The sequence below is a fragment of the Ascaphus truei genome, chromosome 14, assembly GCF_040206685.1.
Source record: "Ascaphus truei isolate aAscTru1 chromosome 14, aAscTru1.hap1, whole genome shotgun sequence".
Taxonomy (NCBI): Eukaryota; Metazoa; Chordata; class Amphibia; order Anura; family Ascaphidae; genus Ascaphus; species Ascaphus truei.
Genome location: NC_134496.1, coordinates 2,186,024 through 2,206,912, shown reverse-complemented (window position 1 = coordinate 2,206,912; position 20,889 = coordinate 2,186,024). Strand labels below are relative to the sequence as shown.

The following is a 20,889-nucleotide window of genomic DNA, read 5'->3' as shown; positions in this document are numbered from 1 at the left end:
TAGTGAGGAACTCAAAAGGATCGTGACCAGATGAGCACCCACTACCTATAATATCATACTGCCGACCTCGATCATATGAAGTGTAAGCCTGCATTTTTTAAATCCCTTTTAATACTAAATACCATCTGCACATATGGTCTCTTTTCTTCTTTTTTTCTCCTTGGAGGTTGGGGGCTGGTGGCTGCTGTATACACAGGGAACATCCACCCCTTAAGTTGGATGACTGCCTGAATTTGACTGCTTTATTGTGAGTAGTCATTTTTGAGCTTTGTTTGCACAAATTTATTCACAACAGTATTACACTATGTAGTGTTTCTTTATTTCATAACTACGAGACGAGCTCCCCTGATTTGTTGGAGGTCTTCAAAACCTGCAATACCTCATAATCACACAGCATACAGCGCTTCCACTGCAGCCAGGGATTCTGGGTAAAGACATGCAAATAAGCACTCACGGTGTGTCACTTTTTGCTTCTTATCCCCTTAAGCATATGCCTGTCATATAACACAGCTTTAAAACAAAGCATGAGTCAAAGAAATGCATAGCCAGCAAACCTACTCGCAGGCAGCTCTTTAACCTTGTGGGTATCATCAGTGTGAGGGTGGCTGCTGGCCTTGCATTGTGAAATTGGTCGTGGCTACAAAGCAGGTACACAAATAAAACGTTTGCAGTATTGCTAGACAAGAGGAAGAGAGTCAAAAGCTTGTCCTTGTATCAATTTCAAGTCCAAATAAAAAAGGTAACACTTAATACTGAGGTACTGACTTATTGTGGCCTACAGTACAGGGGAAAGAAATCTCATATCATCCCTGAGTGAGATTGTCAGCCCTATGAGTAGGAGACTAGTTAAATGCACGTCCCCTTCGCAGTCCTGTACCACAGGACTACGGACCTGTGTTCCATTAGCATTTCAGACCTAGAAATAGTGGACTCTGGACATCGTTACAAACAAAATTACTCAATTCCATACGTGGCACCATTACTTATTTCATTCAAAAGTGATGTGCCCCCCACCTCCCTGCTAAGTGTTTGTCTGTCTAAGTGACTGTCCTACAAGTCACAGAGCAGACTTAGAGGATCCTTCCTTTATTTTCTATATGGGTGGTGGGGTGGGGGTCTTACCTCTGTGCCTCCGGAGGTGAAGATGATATCTTCTGGTTTCCCTCCCAACATCCTTGCAATGTTCGCACGTGCTGTGTCTATCAGCTGCTTGGCTTTACACCCTGCAAGCGAAGTGGGAGTTATCAGCCTGTGGTTAAGATAACGCTGCCAAGTAATAGCACAGGAAGTGATGCCTGCCCTAGACATGTCCACTCTCACTGATCTTCTGTGAGTGACAAGGCTGTGACTGGTCCACTGAATACCTTGAGCAAATACCTGTTGGGCCTTCATGGTCTAAACTGGCCAAGTCGGTCTAGGACCTTTGGCCGCGCTCCTAATCCATGGACCGCCCTGCCTAGTTCTGTGGCCGCAGCTCCCATGGTACTAGAGCGCCAGGTGGCTGAAGTGCGGCGAATTGTACAGCAGTGACCTGCCTGGCGGGGAGTTGTAGTGTTGGCGGATCCCCAGCGGCGCTTTGATCGTGGCCAAAGGTCCCATTCCGTGGCCAAGTCTCCTGTTGTGACTGGGAGAAATCCAGAATCACGGGGAGACCGACTGAATCTCCACATCAATGTGTGTGGGAGTCGGTGTCCCTCAGTGTACAGGTGTAGCACACACCAGCTATTACCCCAGTTATCACAAAATAAAGCATTAAATAACACACGCGTTGTCATTAACCATTTTTGCCTGTAGCGCTACTTTAGGATTAACCCAACGTATTTGCTACATCTGTATGTACGCATACGTGTATGCCTGCATGAGTATCTATGAGTGCATTCATGCGCGTGTATATCTGTATGTACGCATACGTGTATGCTTGCATGAGTATCTATTAGTGCATGCATGCGTGTGTATATCTGTATGTACGCATACGTGTATGCTTGCAAGAGTATCTATTAGTGCATGCATGCATGCGTGTGTGTATCTGTATGTACGCATACGTGTATGCAGTGGAAGTATTGTATGCTAGAATATAATGGGGAAAGGCAGGGTTGCAGAAACGTGTTATTTTTATTAGTAAATACCAGCGAATGCATGTTTAAGCCTAAATATTTATACAGTACGAGTGCAACCCTATCATAATGTTTTTGTTCATTATTGTGTTTATCCCTAGGTGTCCCTGATACCACCCCTGTCTAACACTGTGTCTCTTACTGATATGACGTCTCACTGATTTTTATCGTCAGCGCCTCCTAGACTTCAATGGAGCCCCACTGATAAAAAATCAGTACTTTTCCATTGAGATTAGCATTTTCTTGTATGCTCACTGATTTCGTCCTTTGCTGCTGACATCAGAGCTGGTAACCTACGGTCAGTCTGTCTTGCGTGTGCTCCCACGTTCTGTACCTGCGGTGTAGCAGCTGCTGGGGTTTCCCCAGGCCTCCCGCAGGGCCTCGGTTACAGCCTCAACCACTTCTTCAGCTAGAGGGGTAGTCGCGTTGTAATCAAGGTAAATCTGGCTGTGCAGGAAAGGTAAAAACACGCTGGTGGTGAGAATGGAATATAAAGACAGAGAGGAGTGAGAGAAGAGAGAGAGAGTGGCAGAGAGAGAAAGAGAGAGAGTGTCAGAGAGAGTGAGAGTGTGTGGTAGAGAGAGAGAGAGGGAGAGTGTGGCAGAGTGTGTGTAAAGCAGAGAGAGAGAGTGTGTGGCAGAGAGAGTGTGTGGCAGAGAGAGTGTGTGCGGCAGAGAGAGAGTGTGTGTGGCAGAGAGAGTGTGTGTGGCAGAGAGAGAGTGTGTGTGGCAGAGAGTGTGTGTGGCAGAGAGTGTGTGTGGCAGAGAGAGAGAGCGTGTGGCAGAGAGCGTGTGTGTGTGTGTGTGTGTGGCAGAGAGCGTGTGTGTGTGGCAGAGAGAGTGTGTGTGGCAGAGAGAGAGTGTGTGTGGCAGAGAGAGTGTGTGTGTAGCAGAGAGTGTGTGTGTGTAGCAGAGAGAGTGTGTGTAGCAGAGAGAGAGTGTGTGTGTAGCAGAGAGAGTGTGTGTGTGTGGCAGAGAGAGTGTGTGTGTGTGTGTGTAGCAGAGAGAGAGTGTGTGTGTGTGGCAGAGAGTGTGTGTGTGTGTGTGTGTGTGTGTGTGTGTGTGTGTGTGGCAGAGAGTGTGTGTGGGGCAGAGAGAGTGTGTTTGTGTGGCAGAGAGTGTGTGTGTGGCAGAGAGAGTATGTGTGTGTGGCAGAGAGTGTGTGTGTGGCAGAGAGTGTGTGTGGCAGAGAGTGTGTGGCAGAGAGAGAGTGTGTGAGGCAGAGAGAGTGTGGCAAAAAGAGAGAGTGTGGCAGAGAGAGATAGTGTGTGTGAGGGGGAGAGAGAGAGAGAGTGTGTGTGTGTGTGTGTGTGCGTGCGTGCGTGCGTGCGTGCGTGTGTGTGTGTGTGTGAGAGAGAGAGAGAGAGAGAGAGAGAGAGAGAGAGGGGGGGTCATGGAGGAACAGGGAAAGAGGGAGAACAAAAAGAGAATAACAATTTAAAAAGTTGACATTTTAATAAAGGAGAAACACATGGACGGCAGTAATCAAACTGAATAAATAGAAATGAAAGCTCTTTAGCCGAGAGGCTCATTGTGCCTGCACATTGCTATGTACAGTATAGGAGGCTACTATAAAAATGTACGTAGAAAAGAAAGCAAACAGCGCACTGCCAGGGAGTCAGGTGGTGAAAATATCTGATCAGATATGTTCTGAAATAAATGGATTTTATCTTTTCACCACCTGACTCCCTGGCAGTGCGCTGTTTGCTTTCTTTTTCTACGTATATCTGGATTATCTCCATGGCTGGCACGCCACAGTGGACCCCAGGAGACAGCAGAAGTGGGTAAGGATTATATACCTTTATGTTTGACCACTATAGTTGAGTACTCTAACTGGGACTGTGTAAACTACCAGGAGGCAACAATTTCACATATGGTTATGAGTGACTCACAGGCCATTTCATTTATTAAACCCACTCTGCTATATTGGGGTCCTTGAAGATTCATATTTTATGGACAAGTCGTTAAATGATTGGCGCACCCCTTGATCTTCTACTCTTTACTGTAAAAATGTATCATGCTATATGTTATTAAAAGGAGACATGGTTTTGCTGATTGTAAGTGCTCTGTCATGCTGCCTGTAATTATTTTGATCTACTTGTTCTTCTCACAGATTACAAACAGGATGACGCTCAAGAGGGGTAACTGCATTAAAGTGTTGGTGAGGGTTGTGTCCCGAATATATTCATCGAATGCTGGTTGGATTTGGTTTGAATCCTGTTCCGGGAGCTGCACTTTCTAAGGACAGTATATATATATTGTTTCCTTTGTTAATAGTGGTGTTATTTGCGCTTGTTTTCTTTGTATCACTTACCGAATATATTCATGCCTAAGGTCTTCAAATAGTAACTCAGTATGGTGCTGTAACGGAGTGCTCATCACAAACAAGGCGTGACCGCGAGGCCGAGGTGGGGATTGATATATAACACCAACCCACATCCGCGTGGGCGCGTCTTGTGTGTAGATAGGTCGAGGTAGACGGGTCGGGGTTGGAGAGGTATGGATGGTCAGAGATACTTGCCGAGGTCGTGGTTGGAGAGGTGCGGATCGTCGTTGGTAGCCGGGGTCAGGAGTTTAGAAGAGCGGAGTCCAGAAGGATAGACAAGGTCAGAAACAGAGGAACTAGGAACCGGAGTACGAGACAAGACTGTGGAGGCAAGGGTAGCAGTGAACACTTCGCACATAGGAAGGTTAATGCTCAGCTGATTTGCCAGTGGGCCGGCTGAGCATATATAGGACACCGGTACCAATGAGGTAACAGGCTGGAGGAGGCGCGTCAGAGAGAGTGAGTGTGATCGGAGGATACGGTGCAGGAGACAGATGTGGAGAGAATCCGAGAGGCGGAGAGATGACGCGGCTCGTGCGTGTGCTGACCGCGCCGCGTGTGTGCGCTGCGTACTGATGACGTTGCCGTGTGGGTGGATTCTGGAGGCGGGATCGGAGACCGTGGTATTAACCTCCGCGCGGGATGCGCACGTGCACCTAGCAAGGCGGCTGGTCCCAGGAGAAGGAAGAGAAGCGTCATGGCTGACGGAAGGAGCGGGGGCCCGATCACGGGTTGGAGTAAGTGACGAGTGCGCCGAGCACGTCATGGATCACGGATCCTGACAGGTGCACACATGCCAACTTGCATTGTATCAGGACAACATGTAACTCATGCATTATTATTTATTTGTAAGGCGCCAGCACATTCCGTAGCGCAGTACAATAGGGTCGGAGGGCGAAAACCGATAAGCTAACAAACATTAACATACATTGGTACAGTAGGTTAAGAGCACCCTGCCCCAAGGAGCTTACAATCTATAAGGAAGGGTAAGGGGAAACATAAGGTACAGGGGGTCAGAAGGTTGGTGTGTTTCGGATTGCACAGAGCAGCTACTGTATAGCACTGGAATACTATATGCGCTACGGAATACTATACATGTGATATGCACTGACCGTGGCCCCCTGCAGACGCACTTTCCAGAACACCCTCCTACTGGCTCTTCGGGGCAGAGGCTCCCTTTCCTCTTGTTACTGTCATGTCTGATTCCAAATATGAGTTATAATATTATGTCCCGTGTATTACTGCTGTGACGCGCTGTGTACCTGGAGGGCCCTATATAAATAAAGATATACATACATACCAACTGCAAAGATGCAGGGGGAGATGCTGACCAAACTCCAGGTCTTTGAAGTTGTGTTTGTCTTTTGCTGATGATGTTAACCCTGTCCAAGCATAGTGGGGAGACTCTCTTCGGGGGCCTGCCTTTGGGGCAACTGGGATGGTATCATCTCTAAGAGTCTGGGTAAAGACTGTTCAGATCCACTTTATTTAGCATTGAGGGAGACAGAGCAGCAGCTGATATAATTGCCACAATGAAACATGCCCCAGAGTCTCTGTGAAATCTGGCTTTACACGCCAAGTCTATTATAAGATACCAAAGACACGGAATCTATATTAAACTTGAAGGGAGGAAAATACAGAGTAATGAGGGATCGGAGCAATACTTGTTTGGTATAACTATCCAAAATTCTGCAGCTAGAATAAGTTAACTTTCTCCCATTCCTGGATTCCCATCAAGTTTCAGATCGCTCAGAAAGATTTCCAATTTACCTTCAAAGCTCTACACTCACCTGCTCCTCCCTACATATCCGCTCTGATCTCTCGCTATGTCTCTGTAACGGATCGGGGGACTCGCGCTTCCCAGCTTCCTAGCTGTTCCGCTCCCCTACGTCCCCAACCTCTATCCTCCTCCCTGAGCCGTTCCTCCACGGCACGGTCCGCACGCCCAGGCACTCGTTCTGCGCACGCGCACAGTCCCATCACCGAGTGCACGCGGTCCCCTCACCGAGTGCGCGCGCTCCCGATCGCTTGCCTCCTATCGAGGTACACGCGCCCCTCGGCGTGCCTCCGTCATCCCAGCCCTTTCCCTACCTGGTTCCTCTGCTCCTCCTTCCCCTGTCTCTGGTGCCGAGCACCTCCTCCGCGATGCTTCCCCCACGCTCTAGTACACGCACGGTGCGCACGCATAACAAGGTTACAGAAGGCGCGCGCACCCGCTCGTTATCACCCGTCCCCAGGCACTGGCTCCGCCCCCCGTCGGTTGCAGGCTATTACCTTAGATTACCTCCCTGTCTCCTCCCCTGCTCTCTCAGACCTATCTCTGCAATTACCTATTCAAACCTCTGCTCCTCCCCTCACCCCTATTGGTCCTTCTTCCCATATAACCCCACTCCTTCCTCTCAGTCCTTGCTCTGCATAGCTTTCCTGTAGCTCTTGTGTGTGCAGTGTCTATGCCTAGCTCCCTTGTCTGTTTCAGCTCTGGTTTCTGTCCCTGCCCGTTTGGATTCCCTTGGTTTGAACTTGAACTCTGCTTTGGACTTGACTACGCTGCCTTCTCCTGCCCTTGAACCCTGGCTTTCGAACATCACTACGCTGCTCTCTCCAACCCCTGAACCCTGGCTCTTGGACATTACCTTACGATCTCTGGCACTCCGGACTCAGCAAGTATAACGTTAACCCTTACTCACCAGGCCCGGCAACGCAATTACCACACTCCGGGCACGCCCTCACTGCTGTGGGTGCATGTTATACCCTTACCCACCTCAGTACTGGGGACTGGCCAGGTCTGCGGGCATACAGGCGTTACAGTCTCTGCTCGTCTCCTGCTCTACCCACATCTGTCTTCCCCCCACCCCTTTCACCTCCACTGCTCTTTCGCCTTAAACCTTTTCCCTCACTGTCCGTTACCTGTGGAATTCCCTCACACTCAGTATATGCCAAGCACCTTCTCTCCCCACCTTCAAGCAAACCTTAAAACTCACCATTTAATAAAGAGCTCCAATAGACTGGGCTCAGTTACTGTCCCACACCCACAGTCACTACTACCAATGACTGCCATCTACTGCACTTATTCCCTCACCTGCTGTCTCTGTAAGTTTCCCAACATACCACTTAGATTGTAAGCTCTTCAGGGCAGGGATTTATTTACCTATAGTCTGATTTTTTTGGCTCACTTATTGTACTATAACTACCTGTACTGTATTGTCTCTCTTGAAAAGCGCTAAGTACAGCTGTAGTAGTTATTAAATTAAATATAAATTAAGATATACATAACAATGCTATAACCAGGATTTAGTCATGGTTGGGTTCACCATTCATTCTGCCCATGCTCTTGTGATTGCCACCATACTTCCGTCCTGCACATGCACATTGTGGTACAGCAGAGTAGATGGACCCAGTTACCATCCTGCCCACACACCATTGTCATTCACAGTGGACAACCTTCTCATAACACGTCCACATATTTCATTTCTGAATTACTTAAATATGGGCGCCCCTGTTTTTGTGGTATTCAGCTATAAAATGTAAGTGTTGACCTTTCCCATTATACAGTAGTGCAGGGGTGGAAAACTCCAGTCCTCAAGTCAATGACTGAGCCACTGATTGAGCCACCTGTGCTGAAGCAGGGATATCTGACCTGTTGGTGGCCCTTGAGGGCTGGAGTTGGCCACACCTGCAGTAGTGTGGGCAGTTCCCATTTATGTTTTGGATATTTTGCTCAAAAGGTGACAGACAGAGACCATTACTAACAGGCGCCATTCACGATCACCATCTTTAACAAAGGTAAGAGTATGTTATTTCATTTGAGTGCGACCCATTTTTGCCTATTTGCTGAGACCTGTTCAATACTGAACAATCATCCAACGCTCTGCAGAACTGCAAGGGACCCCTCTATTGTATTTATTATCCCTGCCATCATTTGGGATCTCTGCTCACGTCCCCACCCAATGTCTGGATTTGGATGAGATTTATGATGTCACCAAAATACAAGTGTGCTGGATCTCTCTCTAAGGGGGAGATTCACAAAGGAGAGATACAAAACATCATACTACGATCCCGCGTTAAATCCTACTCAAATCAATGGCGTTTAACGCAGAATCGATGTGTGATAACCCGTATTGCACCCTAGTGAATGCCAGCCTTATGTTGCCTTTTTACCACCATAACGGATCAAAACTTTCCTTATGACACGAGTCTATTTAACAAAGTCTGTTGGCTTTAAACTATGGCAAAACTGGTGCATGAAAAGCAGCATCAAATTAATCAAAGGACCACATTCTCTTTGCTCTGAAAGGGAGTTCTCTCTGGCAAATCTTGTCCGTTTTCTATACCCGTTTTACAGTTGAAATTTTAGATAATTACATATATTTTATTTATGCTCAGCGCAAACGTTATGTTTATTTCTCGGTTCCTCGACAGCCGTCTCTCTCCTAGAAGCTGAGGATTAAGGGGGTCATTCTATACACTGTACGCCGAAGTGGTCATTCAAGTTGTTTTTGGGACAAAAATTCCCATAGACTTCAATAGGGATTTTCGGCTGAGAACAGACACTTTGGCGTACATAGTGTAAGCTACTTAGAATACAAAATATTACCACTGGGTAAGACCTTGTGTGCATGTACTGTACTTGTACCAAGAGTTGGAAACCTCATCACCAATGGGATAAAAATGACTGAAGTCCTCTGCACGGAGCAGGTACAGTAAGCCTCCACACTGACCTAACAATATAGAGGTTGGAACACAACATAGAGATTACACATGGGATTTTGTGACTGCTCCACACCTTTTTTTTTATTCCCTACTACAGGCATACCCCGCATTAACGTACGCAATGGGACCGGAGCATGTATGTAAAGCGAAAATGTACTTAAAGTGAAGCACTACATTTTTTCCACTTATCGATGCATGTTCTGTACTGCAAACGTCATATACGTGCAGAACTGATGTAAATAACGCATTTGTAACAGGCTCTATAGTCTTCCCGCTTGCGCACAGCTTCGGTACAGGTAGGGAGCCGGTATTGCAGTTCAGGACGTGCTGACAGGCGCATGCGTGAGCTGCCGTTTGCCTATTGGGCAATAAGTACTTACTCGAGAGTGTACTTAAAGTGAGTGTACTTAAAACGGGGTATGCCTGTACATTATTGCTATATACATTAATGCTATAGTATTATTACCAAATATATTTAAATAGTATAACTGTTTTCTCTCCTACTCGTCCCCACTTCCCTTTTTATTTGTGCTATCAGAATGCCCCATATCTGCAATTATTGCTCCATGCACAGACCTCTCTCTGCCTTTATGCCGCAAACCTGCAGAGGCAGAGTGAGGGAGTTTAAGCAGCAGTGTCCTCTGATCGCTATTTTGGTGCATATTTTTACTTAGTTTAAAAGATCGGCCTGCTCTTTACAACTGTTTTTTTTTTTTTTTTTAACTAATGCTCCATTTAACAGATAAAGGGGGTTTGAAAAATTAAGTGTCCGGGGAGGTTAAAATGGAGTTCTCCCCAAGGTTTCCATGGTAAGCAAGACATTACTTTTACAAAATATTTTTTGGTGACACGATGCTAACATTCTGCGTTAAACTCATATACAGTAGGCTTCTAGAGAGGATTGCGGCTTTAAAAACAGGAGGGGACACAGTATGATTGCTGCTCCCCTCGCCTCTCTAACAAAGACCTGAACCTCAATGACAGTCTATAACAGAGCTCTTCAACTGGCGGCCCATGGGTCAAATGCGGCCCACGATGAGACGTGATGCGGCCCACGATGAGACGTGATGCGGCCCACGATGAGACGTGATGCGGCCCACGATGAGACGTGATGCGGCCCACGATGAGACGTGATGCGGCCCACGATGAGACGTGATGCGGCCCACGATGAGACGTGATGCGGACCACGATGAGACGTGATGCGGGCCACGATGAGACGTGATGCGGACCACGATGAGACGTGATGCGGGCCACGATGAGACGTGATGCGGCCCACGATGAGACGTGATATGGCCCACGATGAGACGTGATATGGCCCACGATGAGACGTGATGCGGGCCACGATGAGACGTGATGCGGCCCACGATGAGACGTGATGCGGCCCACGATGAGACGTGATGCGGCCCACGATGAGACGTGATGCGGCCCACGATGGGCCCTGATATGGCCCACGATGAGACGTGATGCGGCCCACGATGAGACGTGATGCGGCCCACGCTGAGACGTGATGCGGCCCACGCTGAGACGTGATGCGGCCCACGATGAGACGTGATGCGGCCCACGCTGAGACGTGATGCGGCCCACGCTGAGACGTGATGCGGCCCACGATGAGACGTGATGCGGCCCACGATGAGACGTAATGCGGACCACGATGGGCCCTGATATGGCCCACGATGAGACGTGATGCGGACCACGATGGGCCCTGATATGGCCCACGATGAGACGTGATGCGGCCCACGATGAGACGTGATGCGGCCCACGCTGAGACGTGATGCGGCCCACGATGAGACGTGATGCGGCCCACGATGAGACGTGATGCGGCCCACGTTGAGACGTGATGCGGACCACGATGCGACCCATGATGGGCCCGTGGACTCTGCTCCTTCTAGTTTCACACTAGTTGCTTAGGCAGCTAAGTGCCGTTTTTAATACTTGTAAATTACGGTAATAGTTGTTGAAATATAATAACTTAGATTGTAAGCTCTTCGGGGCAGGGACTCCTTTCCTACTAATATCTACTTTTAATAATAATAATAACATGTTCTTGTATAGCGCTGCTAGTTGTACGCAGCGCTTTACAGAGACATTTTGCAGGCACAGGCCCTGCCCCGTGGAGCTTACAATCTATGTTTTTGGTGCCTGAGGCACAGGGAGATAAAGTGACTTGCCCAAGGTCACAAGGAGCCGACACCGGGAATTGAACCAGGCTCCCCTGCTTCAAACTCTCAGTGCCAGTCAGTGTCCTTACTCACTGAGCCACTCCCTCTCCTTTTATGTATTATAAGTGCTTATTCCTATTATGTCACGTGTGTTACTGCTGTAAAGTGATATGTACATAAGTGGCGCTGCATAAAAATGACTGGCACTGAGTTTGAAGCAGGGGAGCCTGGTTCAATTCCCGGTGTCAGCTCCTTGTGACCTTGGGCAAGTCACTTTATCTCCCTGTGCCTCAGGCACCAAAAACATAGATTGTAAGCTCCACGGGGCAGGCACTGTCTGCAAAATGTCTCTGTAAAGGGCTACGTACAACTAGCAGCGCTATACAAGAACATGCTATTATTATTATTATCTACACGTCTGTAAATGAATCTAAAATGACATTGTAATAGGATTGTGGCCCTTCTACTCCCAAATGTTTTATGCTCTGACCCCTTTAAAGAGCCCTGACCTATGATATCATCCACTCCTATCGAGCAGGGCTAGTGTAGTTTAATAGGGTTATGTCAGCCCTCTATGCGCACTTGGGGAAAGTTTTGATTACAACCCACCGTTCTGAATGGTTCTCTCTCTCCTCTGGACATTGACTCTCTTCGCTTGGCTCAGTGACTGTCCCTGCATTTTGTGCCATGTCCTGTGAAAATACAACATACAAGTTACATATAGAAAAAATAAATAAGTGCGCACTAAAATATATACTTAATACAAAGTGTTAATTGTGATGTCAATTTAAATCAAAAAAACACACCCCACCATGTGGAAAAGGTAAATAAATAAATACCAATGTAGATGAGCGTCTGCTGCTGTGTAAAGGGTAGCCCAAGACCCTAGAATCTAGTAACAAAAAAACAAACAAAGCGCACAACACTCATCGTGAAAAATGTAATAAACTATGTTTATATATAAGTTGTTTCAAGGTTATGCGTACATCAAGGTAGATTAATCAAGCATGGAGCCACAGAGTGGCAGTTACCAGCGTCTGCAACCAGGAACCACCAGAGCTTCGCTCTCCTTTCCACCTACAGGTAGGTGAAATGCCAGATAATTGATGACTCTGCCACAGTCTCAATGTCCTGTAAATAGCGTCAAAACGCTTAGTGGATCCTGGGGAGTGGTTGTCCTTTGCTCGCAAGTAGTACACAGGTTCCTCTGCAGACCTCACTGTGTTTCCCGATCAGTCAGGCAGCGTGACGGCGTGGTCCCGCGGGCCCTTCTGTGACGTCAGAGCGCCCGCTCTGCTTTGAGTAACAGCGTCTGCCAGTAATGATTCAGACCTCACTTGGCAACCAGAGGCAGGCAACAGCACGACACATGCGCAGAAGAGGAAATCAACTCGGTGTTCAGCAAACCGTTTGACAACAATAAAATACACCTTGGAATATGAATAATAAAAGTATAGGTTGAATGGTATCTCTCCTATGCGGCGTTTCGTAGCTCAACAGGCCACTTCTTCACTGGTGTATTTTATTGTTGTCAAACGGTTTGCTGAACACCGAGTTGATTTCCTCTTCTGCGCATGTGCCGCACTGTTGCCTGCCTCTGTGGTTGCCAAGTGAGGTCTGAATCATTACAGTACTACTTGCGAGCAAAGGACAACTACTCCCCAGGATCCACTAAGCGTATTGACGCTATTTACAGGACATTGAGACTGTGGCAGAGTCATCAATTATCTGGCATTTCACCTACCTGTAGGTGGAAAGGAGAGTGAAGCTCTGGTGGTTCCTGGTTGCAGACGCTGGTAACTGCCACTCTGTGGCTCTATGCTTGATGTACGCATAACCTTGAAACACCTTATATATAAACATAGTTTATTACATTTTTCACGATGAGTGTTGTGCGCTTTGTTTGTTTTTTTGATACAAGTTACATGTTGATGAGCACCAACATGCTTGACCCACACATCATACAAGTCACACAATGGTTGCAGAAATCATAATTGAATCACAAGCCATCCAGATCCCCCAGGACCCTTGGGTCTTCCTACTAAATAAACAAGTACTTCAGTATTAAGTGATACCTTTTTTATTTGGACTTACAATTGATGCTATAGGACAGGGGTGTGCAAACCTTTTTGCCTGCACCTCCCTGCCAGCTCTCCCCCCACACCCCCCCCCCCCCCCCCGTCCCTTACCTTGTCTTCGGCGTTTCTGACGTCACGACATTATCATGTGATGTCGTCATGTGAACTGCAGCATCAATGTCATGGCGACCAGAAGTCGCCGTAAGCAAGGTAAGTAACATACAGAGGCCTTGCATGCTCCCCCCGGCATTTAATTTAAATGCCTTGGATAAGAGCGTGGGGCCTCCAAGTGCCGCGTCCCCCTCAGAAAATGTTGCGCCCCCCTTCTACAAGAAAAGCTTTTGAGAGTTCTCTCTTCCTCAGGTCAACGATACTGATTTACAAAGATTCCATGAGCTTAACACAAAAGTAAAAAAAGAAAGATAGCCATCTAAGGCAGATGATGCAGAGAAGGAGTAAACAGACAGGGCAATAAATGTGTAGCCGGGTCCTCTGTTTAGTTCCCGTGTGTCCCCTTCTTACCTTAGGCATCTTGGAGTGGACAAGACCTTCGGTCTGATACTGTAATGAGCCACGTGGACCCACGCACGCCCATGTGCAGGTCACGCGCGCCCATCCCGCGGCCCATCCCGGCACCTGCTGCCGGCTTCCCGCGGCGTCGCGCCTCCTCGCGCACGTGCAGGGCTTCCCCCGCTGGAGCGGTGCCCACTACTTGCGCTGCACGCATCACGGGATTGGATACAGATCGCGTTGCGCGTCATCAGCGCATGGCGTGCCCGAGCTACGTGTCAACAGAGCTCATTAGCTCCATCTCTTACACCTGTCTATCCCCATCCAACCTATCTCTGGACCCCTCGGAGGTCGTGCCTCCGCTCCTCCCTCCTGAGGGATTGGTGTGTATCACCTATATATGCTCAGCTGTGCCACTGGCACTTTGACTAAGCAGACTCACGGTGCACTGTGTTTGCCTCTGCTTATCCTGCCTTGTTCCTGTTCTGTCGCTTCGTTCCTAATCCTGATCTCCTGTGTACCGACCTGGCTTGCCTTTGGACCCACGCATATCTGGAATACTGACCTCGGCTCTCCACTCTTCTCCTACCCTGACCCCAGCTTTGAACTTCGACGATCCTCCTCTCTCCAACCCTGACCTTGGCAATAGTACCTTCTACGCTCCGGACCTCTCCTGCACCGAACCCGGCAAGTATAACGTTTACCCTGACCTCTACGACCCCAGACCCGGCTATCAAGACCATCTTACACTCCGGATGGGGTCCCTGTGTCTGTGGCTGGTGTTTGCCTATTCCCATCACAGCACAGGGGTCTCGTCTAGTTTGTGGTGAGCACAGCGTAACAGATACGAGACCGGTTCTTCTGGCCATGCATGAGAGAATCAGTAGAACACCACTGCCACCGATGCTCACAGTGCATACAACGGAACACCCTGCCTACCAGAGCCGCCCCAATGGCTCATCTGAAGAGCTCAGGTCCTCTGGACCTCGTATGTATGGACTTCCTCTGCATTGAACCAGATGCTCAAGGCATCGGCAACGTACTAGTGATCACAGACCACTACACTACACACGCCCAAGCATTCCCAACCAAAGACCAGAAGGCCATTACGGTTGCCAAAATATTATGGGAGAGGTACTTTATCCATTATGGACTGCCCAATCGCCTGCACTCAGATCAAGGCCGGGACTTCGAAAGTAACCTCATCAAGGAGTTGCTTAAACTGTTAAATATCACCCAGTCCCGAACGACTCCTTACCATCCGGAGTGAGATGCTCTGCCACAGAGGTTCAACCGTACTCTCCTTGACATGCTCGGCACCCTGAAGGGCTCTCAGAAGAGCGAGTGGAGTAAACACGTGGAATCCTTGGTGCTCACCTATAACTGTACCCGCCACGAATCCATGGGATTCACTTCCTACTTTCAGATGTTCGGGCGAGAAGCACAGCTGCCGGTGTATATCTGTGTGAGGGTATCTACCGATGGGGTACCCAACAGGATGCACTTCAAGTACGTACAGCGGCTCCAAGACAGTCTACAACAAGCTTACCAATTAGCGGAGAAAACATCTGCTCATCTGAATGCCGGTAACAAGCAGCGCTACGACCATAAGTTCCGCCATCGGGAAATTCGTCCTGGAGATGCCGTTCTCCTCCGCAACCTAGGGATTTTCAGTAAACACAAGCTGGCCAACCGCTGACGCAATGGGGTCTATGAAGTCGAATCACAGATGCCGGGCCTCCTGGTCTCCCGCATAAAAGACGCGGATGACCAGGTAAGGTCTGGCACCGCAACCATCTTCTGCCTATCCCGCAAGTGGGAGATGACGATCCAGAAATAGAGGCTACACCATTTGCCGTGAGCCAGAGCTGAGGGAAATCCAGAGAATAACCGAAACAACCAGGGATCCGATGGAAGGACCCTCCAGTTGTGCGGGCCAAAATCAAGGGGCACTTAACGAAGGAGCGTCGGGTAATGGGCCCCGTCCCCGACACCTACTCCGGTGACTCCAATGAGCCCTCCTCTGGAACCCAGAAGTCCTTGTTTCATACCTCATAGAGACATTATAGAGACACTAGTACCCCCAATGAGAGAGGCTGAACCTCAAGAGTACGGATACTTCTCCCCAGAGGGAGTTGAAGAAGGGCTTTGCCGAAGCCGTGTTAGGTACCCTCCAAACTGGGTAGCCTACGATTCATTTGGGGCACCCAACTATGAGGCTCAGCAGTGGTCTTGCAGCAAGATCAAAGCTGTGATTGTGATGTTCACAGAAATGTACAATCTCATGTAAAGCCATTTGCAATGTGTTAAGTTGTATATACGTTATGCATTTTTATTATATAACTTCTGATGGCTGTGTTATGTTGTTCCAAGCGGGGAGGTTAGAGTCTCCACCAGGGGGAGGATGCAGCCAGGTCCCCCGTTTGGTTCCCGTGTGCCCCCTTCTTACCTTTGCTGGGAAGGTGCGGGGGTGCACCCGGCCAGTGCCGGGAGTTGCGGTGAGTTGTAGGGGCGACCTGGTCGCAGGAGCGCTTCGGTAAGGACGCCGCCATATTAGATATACCGCGCATGCGCAGTAACAGTTCGTGCATGCCCAGAGGGTGTTCAGAATAGCCGGGGCCATCTTGGTACTCCTCGTGCATGCGCTGTACACCCAGACAGCGGCGGCCATTGCAAGAACACTCCGCATAGGAACTACAATCCCCAGAAGGCATTGGGGTTGGGAATCACATGCCACGCGAAATCCAATATGGCTCGAGGATTCCCCTGCTCAGGAAATAGATACTTTTGGCGCGCTGCGAGCCACGCCAGTCAGAAGAGGGAGCTGAATCAAGAAGGTAGTGTCTCAGAGCCAGTGGCTCTGAGACTAGGCCTAGTATATCCCCCTCTTAGGCCCCGATTTACGGTAGCTTGTGGTTGCTTCAGGGAAGGCCCCCTTAGATAGGGACGCTTCCCCACTTAAAGTCTAGTGTCAGGGACACAGTGAAGACGCCGCACGGTAATTGCAAACTGGGACCAGACCACCTCGGTTGTAAGAGACTCTGTATGGTGATATTATCCACGCAGGAATTCACCCCACGCGTTGGCAGACGCCATCGCGGAGGACAATGTTGAATCAGACGGATCCCCTTTGTTAATCTGCATTACCCGGATGCTGGAGCCAGGGCAGGTACCCAACTAAGTGCACCAACACTTCACGGGATAGCGCTATCTCCAACACTTTTGGGTGGGCACTGACATTGTGGGAGGACATTATTGTATTAGTGCCAAGCACCCTATGTACTTTGGGGACAGTCATTGGTGGTACTGGGTTGGGCCTATTATACTGTGTGGTTCAGGGTACTGTTATAGTGTGTTCAGTAAAGGTTGTTAGTATATACTTGAGTGTGTGTATTATTGGTATTGTTCCTGTAAGGGGCTTATCCCACCAAGTTGGGATCCCTTGCAGGTGGAGGCACTGTCAGCAAACAGATCAGGTACACCCCAGGCTCCCAGCGGCGGAGATTCAGGCCTCCTGTGAGCCACCGGTAACGCACCACGCACACCGTAGCTGCCATATCTCCGTTGGGTGGAGAAAGGGACAGTGAGACACAGGACCATACATTACCATAATTACTAAATAAACCTATTCCTGGACTTCAGGTTGTGATTGTAAACACGTTCTGCAAGTACTAACAGCAGTTACATGTTCTTTGGCCAGAAAAGACCCCCTAAACGTTTCTAAATTAAGAAACAAATAGATCAGAGATCATGTATAACTTGTCTAGCTTTCTCTATAGTGCGCAAATAAAAATATCGCTTGTGAGCACATTCCATGTCTCACACACACACACAACCCTGCTTCTCCCCATTATATCCAGCGCTTCCACTGCAGCCAGGGATTCTGGGAAATTACATGCAAATGAGCAGTGTCACCTTTTACTTTGTGTCCATTTTCACATGGATCCCTATAAGCTTGTCTGCCGTATTACACAGCGTTTCAGCACAGCCTGGGATAAAGACGTGCAGAGCCAGTTAACGCAGAATACCTATAACAAATAAATTGGGGACCTCGTACTCTACACCAGGGATACGTAAACTTTTCTGTTCGCGCCCCTGTCTGCTCCCCCCCCTCCCTGGCTTAGGCGGCGTCATGACGTTGCCATTTGATGCCACGTCATGGCGACGCGTCGCTGAAGAGCCGGCTGAGAGCAGGTAAGAGAAGTTAGAGGCCTCACGCCTCCCTGAGGGATCCTTACCTCAATCTGTGCCTTGTGACACACACTCCCTGTAACACTGCATTTTGCTTTAAGGGTCAATCTTGCATACTCTTTTTAACAATTTTCTTTTTTATTTCAATTTCTTGTTAAGTCTGGAATTTTCCAGACCGGCTGCTTCTTTGATCGTATTATTTGTAAAGCAATCGCTACTCGTCCATCTCCCCCGCCTGAATTTCTTTACTGTCCCCCAAACCCTCCCTCCGTCTTTTAAAAATTATTATAAGTGATAAAAACTTAACATACAACTTAAAAAAAACACACACAAGCTATGCAATATACTGTCCAATTCTCCACTAATTACAGTACAGACAGCACAGCCGCACTGACCCTTGATATTTAAAATGAGGTTGTACTAAAGCAGATCCTGCAACATGAAAATCGGTACGCTTTAGTTCCTCTGTCAAAGTGGGATACAGGAGCTTACAACCACGTGAGTATCTCACAGTTTACCTCTAAACCGTTCATTTCTGGATTCATTTTGAATGACTAATATATACGTAAAACAGAGGTGGTGATAACTTTCCTACAACCTGCGGATCATTATTCATATCAGTCAAGTCGCTGTAATGACCAGAAGGCTCTGAGCTTCAGCCAATGGGAGACAGGCAGTGCAGCGCTCCTTGTGGCAGGAATAGGTACAGCAGCTAGAGCTGGTTTTAACAATATACAGTTGGAAGGAATGTGTAAAGCGGCAGTCCCTCCAAAAACTTCTCATTTGTCCCAAATCTTCATTTTTTTGCCGGTTTCACCCGTTTACTATATTCCTGGCGTCCGCTATTACCGTGGCAACGAGTGCCGTCCCAGGGAGACAACATTTGTGCATCTTCATCTCTCCCGAATTCAACTACAGAGGTTTAAAAGGGCAGGATTGCTAAAGGCTGAAGCAAGGGGTATTTAACAAGGGGAGGAGGAGACATTTATATTTCATGGCGAATTGAGCAGATTGCTGATTTAATACATACACTGTCGAATGAGAAGTTTGTTTTGACGCATTGCCATTTCTATCTTTCAGGACTAATTAATGAAAGACGCCATTGATCTCATGATGTGTCTTGTAACATCTCCTTGCTACCTTACGAACACCCACCCCAATTTCACCAGCGGATGTGCCATGATCATAATTAGCCCTTAAAGGTCTGCCAGGTTGCATCAGCCCCTTCTCTGCACAAAGAACAGCCTCGCTGATTGATGTGTGATGGTACTATTGGCGGCAAAGAGAACTGCTGTTTATTTGCAAAACCACAGCACCAATTTATATATATTTTTTTAATACTATTCATTGAATTAATATTGTATACAGATGAAATAAATATTGCATCAAATGTATTTATGGAATTTTTGAAACATTATATTAACATTTGGCCCTAAAGTTTAATAACATGTAGAACTGTCTTGTACTCCGGCATAGCTGGTCAGAACATATGTAATGTAGATGTATAAAACCATAAATGCTTCCAAAGCACAGCACCTGGGTCCTGTCCTGCACCTATTATACATTACCTGCACTTAGTTAACAAGGTGCCCTAACCCTATGCCACTCTAGCAGCCAAAGTGTTAAATGTTTTATTTTTCTGAGAGCCTTGCGAACCTGTCCAGCAGCTAAAGGGTTCAAGTGTCTCCTTAGCAGGTGCATACTGTCACAGGAAGCCAATTGATCCCATGTGATGATCACCCTAAACACGTGTGCACTCACTTGTGTATGTGCAGGGCAGCAGGAAGAGGGTCTACTCTTAGCAGATCGTAGAGAGGACAGGGGAAGAGTCTCACACCATAGAGAGGGGAGCATAGACAGGCTCACACACCATAGAGATGAGAGGATAGACAGGCTCACACACCATAGAGAGGGGAGGATAGTCAGGCTCACACACCATAATGAGGGGAGGAGGATTGATAGAGTGGAAGGAAAAGGAGACAGTCTTGGATCACAGGAAAGAGAATTGAGTTTCACACGGGAGAAATCTTAAAGCTGCAGACCAAGCTATATCCTGTGTTTTTTTTTTATTTTTAAATCAGTTCTGTACTCGGACCCGGAGACAACATTTTTTAATTTATGGCTTACCTTCCGGCATCCCCCTCTGCAACTCGTCAGTATGGCCGCGCGACGTCAAAAGGCGCTGCGTTGCCATGCCAACAGGACGTCATCACGCGGCGTGAAGTTTCCATGACAACAGGACGCCTTATGGCACTGAGGCATCACGTTATCATGGCAACGTGGCGCCCCATGCGTCACATAGAGTCTCTTTGGCATTCCTGTTGACATGGCAATGAGGCGTGGCCATATTGACAGGAGTTGAAAGGGAAGATGCCAGGAGGATACGGGAGATAACGCTGCCACCCGGAGGTTTACTAAGTAAACCCGTAGCCAGGAGATATGTGGTCAAAATCCGTAGTCTCTGGGTCAAACCCAGAGTGGTGGCAACCCTGTCTGTACTATGAGAAAATACTTGGAGCATTTTTTTAAACAACCCTGAATTACATTGTTTTGTTATTATAATGGAACAAGTGTTTTTTTTTTCTTTTTTATAGCAACCATTAACAAAGTCACATCCCCTTCCTCTTCTGAAACAGGTTCAGACACAACCCTTTTTTGAGCACTGCCCTCTGTCTAGCAGTGCACCAATTGTATCTAGTGACTGCCTAGTCACATGATCTTCCCCAGAAAACTTTGCATCCTTTGTCCTCTTCTGCTGCACTGTCAGCCATTTAGTGAACCCCTGAGCCAAATCTTTGTCGA

At 47.9% G+C, this 20,889-nt stretch overlaps 1 protein-coding gene across 5 annotated transcripts in view; it reads right to left on the bottom strand.

The window, feature by feature from the left end:
* Nucleotides 1-19,977, bottom strand: part of SCLY (selenocysteine lyase) — a 60,136-nt gene extending 40,159 nt beyond the window's left edge. For 2 of the 5 annotated variants that reach the window (XM_075569513.1, XM_075569511.1), the window contains exons 1-4: nt 19,849-19,977; nt 11,918-12,000; nt 2,449-2,585; nt 1,123-1,223 (exon numbers count right to left, since the gene is read on the bottom strand). In XM_075569513.1, the coding sequence (XP_075425628.1) occupies nt 1,123-1,223; nt 2,449-2,585; nt 11,918-12,000; nt 19,849-19,941 (414 nt within the window). In that variant the 5' untranslated portion in view covers nt 19,942-19,977. The remainder of the gene's footprint in view (nt 1-1,122; nt 1,224-2,448; nt 2,586-11,917; nt 12,001-19,848) is intronic. The other 3 variants (XM_075569512.1, XM_075569515.1, XM_075569514.1) reach the window with 3 other exon arrangements.
* Between the last annotated feature and the right edge of the window lie 912 nt (nt 19,978-20,889).